The sequence below is a fragment of the Mchenga conophoros genome, linkage group LG11 (assembly GCF_057382185.1).
Source record: "Mchenga conophoros isolate Kocher_MC1m ecotype Shallow Benthic linkage group LG11, M_conophoros_male_GT1.1, whole genome shotgun sequence".
NCBI lineage: Eukaryota > Metazoa > Chordata > Actinopteri > Cichliformes > Cichlidae > Mchenga > Mchenga conophoros.
The window spans coordinates 39,374,225-39,383,541 of NC_140536.1; the positions used below are offsets into that span (position 1 = coordinate 39,374,225).

The window sequence follows — 9,317 nt, forward strand, 5'->3', positions numbered from 1 at the left end:
CACCACCTTATTTTTTTTCATCAACTGCCCTAAATTTGGTAAGTCTAACGTGTTTTTGTTTTGTTTAAATTTAATTTCGATAAACATTCTTTTTTTATTTTTTACTGGAAATATATTCGTACTTTGTGCACAGTGAATATTTATTATAAATGAATTCGAATCCAGGTAATTGTAATTTTAGAAGTTTTCGAATGTGACAAATACGTAATGTTATTTCAAATTAGAATGGTGTAACGTTTTGGCGGTTTTCCGTGGGGGACAACATTTCCCATAATGCATTGTATTCTTGCCCGGGAGGTTGACGGTGGCAGTTCTAGCTCCATGCGTTTGAACTTTCTACTAAAACTTTCTACTGTCCGTTTCTACCGGTTGTCGTATTCGCCGGTAATGCACGTGCGTATTGTGAGTATACTTATTTCAATAATTGTCCGTGTTACACAGTCAGTAGTTTACGCTGTTGAGCTGTGTGTGTGTGTGTGTGTGTGTGTGTGTGTGTGTGTGTGTGCGCGCTAGCATGAAGCGAACAATAATAAACAACATGAGTGTGTTATCATTATTATTATTTCAAGTTTGTTATTTAAGTTATTAAGCTTAGCAACACACCTATCAACATTAGTTTGAAACGGTTAACATTAACAGACTGAACTGGACTTAATAACAGGAGTGCATATAATCTTAGTAAATTATTGTGGTGAGTATCAGCTGCGCTGGGTATGTAAATCGGGCCATCCAGCTGCGGTGCTGATTCGACGTCACACAAATGTCACTTGATCAAGGAGCAGATCTGCATCAGATGAGATCAGCTGACTACGTGTGTGTGTGCTGTGCAAAAAATGTTTTTGAATATTAATAAGTCATCTTTGTGCACATATTGTTTACAGATATCAGACTGCAAAGAGTACTACAGAGAGTCAACATTTCACCAGTTGTCAGTGGGTGAGTTTTATAATTTGTCCTAATTTAAATAAAAAAATAAATACAAAGAAACTAGAGAATTTTGCCCTGAATTATTCAAAATTTTTAGATTTTTTTGGGTTACCCTTCTAGATTGACAAGTTTAGCCCGTTACACAAAAAGTTTGGACACCCCTGATCTATAACAATGACAATCAGAACATGGCTATCCAACACTTTGTTTTTACTCTGCATTTGTGTAAATACTATTCTAATAGATATTGTATGTTCATCTAGGAACAGCATGATGTAAATACAAGACGGGCCCTCGTCCTTCGTGCACTTCCTGTGTACCTGCGTGAAGATGCCTCCACGTTATTCAGGACTTGTGATGTAAGTGTACTGGCCTCAGCATCAACCCCTTTGCCTAGCTGTTCAGTCAAACATATGACATCACTCAGAACTCAAGGAGAACCAGGGTGTATATCAGGAAGGAGGTTCAACACAGTCCTCATCTGACTTGTTTTCTCCCATATATCAACTATTGTTGAATAAGATTGCAAGAAGATTGTTACGCATAAACCAGAAAACATGAAAATAGTTGAAAGATTATTAAACAAAAACAAATCCACAGATAAAAACTCTCCCTTTTAAAATTCAAGTGTTCTATTTTTTTGGAGGTGCCATGTTGTGGTCAGAGAAATGTTTGGTAAATAACAAAAACAAATATCTTGGCATATATTTATTATTGAAAACATTTATTTAAACATATGTTTTGAAACCAAACCCAAATTAAGATTATTGTAATGCATCATGATGTATCGCAATATCAAATTAAATCGTTGACATTATAATCCTAAAAGAAACGTGTGACTTATGAAGATTCACACCTCTAATCAGTAGCATGATTTGTGTCCTTGTGGGGCTGAACTCATTCTTGTATTATTTTTGTTTTGCAGTCAGCAGATGGTCCAGACCCTACTGACACTCCTGTGGCTCTGCTGACAGTTGTCACGGATGACACTACTGATTCGGCCCTCTTCAGTCCCGAAAGCATCTGCATTGTCGTTGAGGATGAAATACTTGTGAATGGTCCCACAAATCTGGCTGAGTCATTTCTCCTGCTCTTTGGGTACATCTATGCACTAGACCTACAATACCCAAAGAAACTTGAGCTTACATTCACATTTATCCAGAAGGTTGTGATGTGCCTTGAGGACAACAAACCACTGAAAGGGCGTCTACTGATGCTGAAGAATGATTTGTTCAATGAGTGAATCACTCAGAATGGACTACTTGTTGAGCTGAGTATTGAGGAAGCTTTTTTTTGTTTGTTTTTTTCCTAATCATTTGCCTCTCCTACCTCACATTTAAGATGAATGACTGTTCAGTTCATGCACTATTCATGTTTAATGTTCTGTTGCCTAATACGTAAATGCACTGCCTTGATGTTTGTTCCCTATAAGTACAGCAGTGGAAACAGTACTGTTTTTTTTATGTATTTTTAAAAAAGAAAGTGAGCTGCAGCTGTCAAGGTACAGTAAGTGTTAAATGCCTCAATGTTCTAATAGCTGCAATTGCTGTTAATACTGAAAATGTTATTGAATTTTAGAATTGAGATGGAGACCCTTGGAGTCTTTTTCTCTTGTTTTATTTATGAAGCACTTTTTTATGAGTGAGCTCTGTTGTTTGTGCCTTTTTAAAAGCACATTGTGTTTAATAAAAAGTTGTTAAATTGTTAGTGTTGTTACTTTCATGTTTTCTAACACTTTTAGCTGATTATAATTTACTGGGCAAACAGTTTAGAATTATTTGTAAGTGTATTTCCCACAGTATTTTAAAAATATTGAAGATTTTAAGTGTTATTTCCCATATTATAAGTTAGAAAATATGAAAAAGTTTGAGTTTATTTCCCACATCGTATGAGTTGCAATATGTAAAATATTTTGAGTGTATTTCCCACCTTAATTAAGTTGAAAAATATTGAACATTTTGAGTTTATTACTCCCTAATTATAAGTTGAGGAATATCAACATTTATGAGTTAACATTGAGGTAATTTAAGGCAACTGCAACTATAATTTTTATTTTAGTTAAACTTAAAACTTTTAAAAACATCACTAAAAAATTGTTGTGTAATCTGTTACACAACAATTTTTGAGTTCTGTGAACTTATTAGGTTTTACAGTGTATATTACTATTCAGATTCAACAAAATTGTTTATCAAAATTATAAAGTAAATCACTAAATCGTTTTAAAATCACAAGTGACATTGTGCTTTTGTAACATCAAAAATACCATTTGTCACTTTCTTCATTCAGTTGTGTTATTGTCTAAATGTATATCAGTATGCTAGGCATGGAGTTTTAAATACCATGTAAATAAGTTCTACACAAATTCAATGTTTTGTGTGTTTTTAAAAAATGAAATTGATGCCATTGCTTAAATAACAGTTTATTGATTTCACATAAAAGTAACATGTAACAACAAAATAATTCATGAAATACATTGCAAATAAAACATCAGTTATTTTGTTCCAGCAAGCCTGAAGGATCTGTTTTTCTTTTTGCTATGTTTTCACTGTTCATTTTTCCAAACACAGGTATCTTGGCATATATATGTAAAAAAAGAAATAGTCTGCCTTTCCTCTGGTTGCATTGTGCACATCTGTATCCATGTATATTCTTTGCACTAGGTAGTCCTCTTGTGCCCACACAACAAAGTCACACCACTACATCCCACTGATGAGCAGTTGAACAACAACTAAACTAAAAACTAAAAGGTGTAAAACAGTGGTGCATAAGTTAGAGACTGGGATATATATGTACATGACTGAGTTAGCCGTCTTCAGAAAGTGTAATGTTGTATGTAAATTAATACCTATTCTGACACATGTATGTATGAACAAATAGCAACATGAAACCAAATTTTACAAATGTAATTACCGTACTCCAGTCTGGGCCATCCTATTTGGTACCGGCTTAGTGAAGATCATGGAGTTGATGGGTCCTGGCTTCACACCCTAACAGAAGACACATTTACTATGGATGGTGTTGCTGTTCATATGTAAACATGGACTAATTTAAAAACTTTAACCTCATTTAAATTACCACTGTCCGTGGCTTGTGCCATTGCTGTTCAGATTCCGTGCAGCTATGCACAGGGGGGACAACCGGCACTCTGAGTTGTGAGTAGTGTGCTGTTTGGAAGAGCAGTGCCACTGTGTGATTGCACATAACAGCACCTGCCACACAGGAGCACTGACTATGTGTCAGTATCACCAGCGATGAATCCAGAAGCTTAATCTAAGAAGAAAAGAACAAAAATTTAAAAATGTAACATCTTCATGGAAGAGCTGAACAGGAACATAGTTCAGTGTTATGGTTACTGACCCCTACAGGCTTACCCTCATGAATGCTTAGTGTTTCCTTCTCTCCCTATTAAAACAACTTAACCATCCTTGATAACTGTAATAACTGTGTATATTTGAAGTATTAACTTGGTGTCAAATGTTTCTGATCACCCAAACACATGATTTAACTATCTGACTAGTCAAATTAGGAGTGATAAAGCAGGGAGACAAGGAAAACTTTCAAGTTGATGGGCCTTTAGGAATGAACTTAACTAATGCTTAAATGAACTGAACCCCACTGAACGGGGATTAACAACTTTACACAGCTTCCTGCCTACACTTAGTCTGTGTGGTGCCTCACTCTTCCTCATTGACCTGTAGCACAGGGCTCTCACACAGACCTCCCCTGACAACCTGTCTTTATTGGACACTGAATAAAGATACAAGTACCATTAGCATTATTTCTGTATTACTCATGTCAGCACGTCTTAAACATATATACTTTACACTTAGCAAGAGTAGCATTAGGTAGTTAACTACCTCCTTAGTTAGCCAACTACCTATCTCTATTATAACAGTGTCCAACAACAAAAGTGACATTAGTTAAGAAAACCTCAACTATACTTTCGGACAACATAAAATACCGTTTAAGAAAACATGTAATATAGAGAATTGACATCAAATGAAGGACATAGCGGAGTAACGTAGTGTTTGGATTTGACGTTAGCTACCGTTTCTTTGTCGGTTAATTTACGTTTTCTTACCTTCGTAGTTGTGTATATATGATGCAGCATATAACTTAAATCCTTTATCTAATTTGCTGGTGGGGGTAGTCGTCACTCTGCAAATCCGATGATCATCAGTGATGTTCAATTTTGGGAGCTCTTGTAGGCAGGAGTGTAGAACGTCGCCATGGTTTAACCACACCGGAAGCACTGGGGCAGGACTACATAGAACGCGGAAGTGATTGTGCAAGTAGTCCATTGTCCAAGTTTCTTGAAGGACATTCAGAGCTCTTCTTTGGAAGTTGGCTGCCTTTTGTTCAATTCTATGTCAAAATGACCCCACACTGCTTCAATAATGTTGAGGTGCAGGTAGGGATGGGTATCGAAAACCGGTTCTTGTTGAGAACCGGTTCCCACTGTTTCAATTCCTTGGAATTGTTTTCCATTTTTGCAAACGATTCCCTTATCGATTCCAGTCGCCCCGAATGACGTCACCACGTTGCGGAGCGTCATTTACCTGGCAGGAAACACGGCGACTAAGCGGCTCAAATGCTCAAAAGTTTGGTTATACTTTACGAGAACGGATGACAACAGGGCAACTTGCAATACTTGCAAAGTAGATACTTCATTTAAGGGAGGAAACACTACGAATATGCAAAAGCATTTGCTCACAAAACACGCGATAACCTTAAATGAATGTCGTGTTTTTAATTCCGCTCCGGACTCGTGAATCTCAACCCAGCAGCAGCGGTAATGTTTGTACGTCCTCTCCCGTTAATGCGGCAGTTAAATAATCAACTAACAGTGCATATTATGTTAGCGCGATCTGACTTGTTACAAAACCTGCCATTACCGTGCATTTAGGTGACCATGATGAGACAGACAGACAGAGTCTGGCTGGCTCAGATGCTGGCAGTTCTCGCTGCAGTCTACCGGTAGGTCTCCTTTCAGGCCAGGATAGACGAATGTCACCGAGCAGTGACTAAGTTTGTGGTAAAAGGCTTGAACCCATTTGCCACAGCAGATGCCCCCGATTTTCGGTAAGTGAATGTGTTTAATTGTAGGCAGGGACATTACTGGATATTCTTGTGTAATTGCTACAGAATAATTTATGTTATACTTTGTTATTGCTACAGAAGAATATTTATTTTATTATTTTACATTTACAATTTATTTTCCTGGGGACCCTGTGACACCACATTGAAGAGCCATAGGCTGGATCTCTTAAGATGTCACTGTTGGGTTTGTAAGGCCATGTTAGTCCTAAATTTCTATCTTGTTCAAAGAGAAGATATAAAACAAAGTTCTAAGCTAATCGAACTTAATGTTCTCCTTTTTTAAAAAGAATCGATAAGAGAATCGATAAAGAATCGAATCGTTAAACAGAATCGAAAATGGAATCGGAATCGTGAAAATCTTATCAATACCCATCCCTAGGTGCAGGGGGGTTGGGACGATCATTCCATGACTGATAGTGTTCCATTGTGTGACTTTCTATCCAGGTAAACACACTGCCATTGGAGTAATCCAATGGCAGTGTGTTTGGGATGATGTCACTGTGAAAAAAATGAAGCTGTTGCCAACCAGATGCTTCAGTGAACAGTACATGTATCCCTCAGGTCCTGTGTCGGGTCATTGATAGATTTTTTTTTTCTATTTCTTAAGGACATGACTTTTCTTTACTGTAGATAGTTTTTTAGGCCTTCCACTTCTTCTTTTGTCCTCCACTTGTCCAAAAGTGGATGCTACTTTTATCATCCATGATACTTTTATCATCCACCATACTGCTCAGTATGTTGAGAAATGCCAAGTTTTCAACCAAAAGCTCTTTGGAAATCACCTTGTTGGTACAAAAATACAATTTTAAGCCTGTTAAACTGTGTTATCATTCAGTAAATGCAGTATCAGTATCATTCATTAAATTCACCTTCATGCATAAATGTAGACCCCCTAAATACAACATTATGGGTTATTCAGAAAAGAACTATGCTTGGAGAAATATTTTCAGAACTTTTTTAGTTCAGACAACTCCTCTCCACCGGGAGGAGGCCCCGGGGCAGACCCAGGACACGCTGGAGAGATTATATCTCTCAGCTGGCCTGGGAACGCCTTGGTGTTACCCCGGATAAGCTGGAGGAGGTGGCTGGAGAGAGGGAGGTCTGGGCCTCTTTGCTTAGGCTGCTGCCCCCGCGACCCAGCCTCGGATAAAGCGGATGAAGATGGATGGATGGATGGACAACTCCTCTGCAGTAGCAGTTGGAATTTTTCTTTTCTGAGGACGCCTTCTTTTACCTGTCACTACTACAGATGGTCTGTTTATGTTTTGATTGAGAGCCTTTTTGGAGGGTGCAGTGGGCGGCTTCAACCTTCTTTGTGATGCTCACAATGACCCATGGCTGCAATGCTGGTTCATTCAGTCTTTGAGTACCTGAAACACACACAGTTAATTTAAAGACAAAAATTTTAATGAGGGAAGGCTGACACAAATGTGTTTTATCTACTTTCAAATCCATTTATCATAAATGTAACAAAGTGTTTAGAAAGTTAGCACAAACATGTAATTTAAAAAAAAATCTTTTTATGTATCCATCTATAGAATGCTGCATGTTATATTCTAAATCTGCCTGTTTTTTTGGGTTGGTATCTGTAACCGGAAGGTCACCGGTTCGATCCCCGGGCTCTCTGTCCTGGTCGTTGTATCCTTGGACAAGACACTTTACCCTACCGCCTACTGGTGTTGGCCAGAGGGGCCGATGGCGCGATATAGCAGCCTCGCTTCTGTCAGTCTGCCCCAGGGCAGCTGTGGCTACAACCGTAGCTTGCCTCCACCAGTGTATGAATGCGAGAGTGAATGAATAGTGGCATTGTAAAGCGCTTTGGGTGCCTTGAAAAGTGCTATATAAATCCAATCCATTATTATTATTTTGTTTTTAAAATCTACCAGCAAAAAATTAACCTAAAGTATGTAATGCAAGGATGTAATCACTTTCAAGAGGGAGAAAGCATAAAGTTTGACTTTAAGTGACAATTATGAATCACTTAATATGATAAGGAGATTCTGCAGGTCATTAATCAATGTATAAAACCAAAATAGAATGTATTTTTAGTGACACAGGACATAAACATGGAAGCAATATGTATAATTAGGATTATTTATAATAAATATGAATTCATTAGTGCAATTTCTTTAACCATAGAGAGTAACTAAATGCTTCAGGACAATGTCACATCAATGCACTGAACTCACTATGTTATCCATCTAACGGAGCCTCCACATGTTCTCACTGTAATTTCCCCACATGAATGAATTTATGCTTGCACTAATCTGAATGTTCGGAGAGAAATCAAACGCATTTTACTGGCAGTACTCAAGCTGACTTACCTTTGTTTGAATGACGGCGAATTCACGACGTGGAGGCTTAAAAATAGCCAAATCTTGTACCCAATCCTTGGTGCATTGGATGGATTGGATTGGCGATAAACAAACGAGAGAAAAGCGATCAGCTGATCATTGATCAGTTTCATGATTGAAATAACAACCGGGGGGAGAGAATGAGAGAAGAAGAAACAGCTGTGCAGCATAAAGACACAGAATAAATCCAGCTTTGTGTATTTTTCATTGTAGCTGAAGTACCGGACAAACTGTGTTCCTTTTCACCTCAATACGAAACGCATAATATTTTCTCTGAATACGAGACGATTCCGGGACGGTTGGCAACTTTATGAATTAAATAAAGTTCACTATCGGTAACATCATAGCACCCACCCAGCTGTATAGAAACTCCATCATGCTAGCTAGTACGAGTTATTGTAACTGACTGTAAAAAGTCAGCATAACGAAAATAAATTACACCTAAACTTGGTTTATATCTGACCCAGATAGACTGCAGGTCATAACTTCTTACCTGAAGTTCAGTTCACCTGACGCTCGGACCAGCAGCCGCCTCGAGTCTCTCCTCCTCCTGCCTCCCCTGCTGGCCTCCACCACTTGCTAATGTTACTGAATCTGTGGAAGCTCAGCGATAGCCACCACCAAACAACTGAGTTATTTTTACACATCTCCCAGCATCTGGCCAATCCACCACCTTCCAGTGTTTATACCATTACGGAAAAACAGAAAACAAAAAAAGATTGGCCCATAACAACGAAAAATCACATCGGCCCACCGGGCAAATGCCCAGTATGCCCGATGGCCAGTCCAGCTATGATCTGGACGCAGTCTGTCTCTATAACGTCCTTTTCCCTTTGAACTGCTTTTAAGTGTGGTTCGTAGCAATCTTCCTTCCAACACAGGGTGTTTGTTTTGATTCGTGGCCTGCTAAAATGGTGCCGTGCTCCTACAATGCAT

General features: G+C 38.3%; 1 protein-coding gene across 2 annotated transcripts; it reads left to right on the top strand.

The window, feature by feature from the left end:
* Positions 1–2,902, top strand: LOC146565082 (uncharacterized). Of its 2 annotated transcripts, XM_085292997.1 has the most exons (4): positions 1–402; positions 882–932; positions 1,191–1,286; positions 1,853–2,902. In XM_085292997.1, exons 1-4 carry the CDS (start codon positions 274–276, stop codon positions 2,168–2,170), a joined length of 594 nt encoding a protein of 197 aa, XP_085149123.1. In that variant the 5' UTR covers positions 1–273; the 3' UTR covers positions 2,171–2,902. The 2 variants fall into 2 exon arrangements, 1 of the variants encoding a protein (XP_085149123.1); XR_014894502.1 differs by lacking the exon at positions 1,853–2,902 and having other exon boundaries at positions 882–936; positions 1,191–1,271.
* Positions 2,903–9,317: the final 6,415 nt, after the last annotated feature.

Excerpts from the sequence above, each read along its gene's own strand:
- LOC146565082 (XM_085292997.1), top strand. The coding sequence starts at position 274 with ATGCATTGTATTCTTGCCCGGGAGGTTGACGGTGGCAGTTCTAGCTCC. Across the intron at positions 933-1,190 it reads CAACATTTCACCAGTTGTCA|GAACAGCATGATGTAAATAC; the intron begins GTGGGTGAGTTT and ends ATGTTCATCTAG. Across the intron at positions 1,287-1,852 it reads CGTTATTCAGGACTTGTGAT|TCAGCAGATGGTCCAGACCC; the intron begins GTAAGTGTACTG and ends TTTGTTTTGCAG.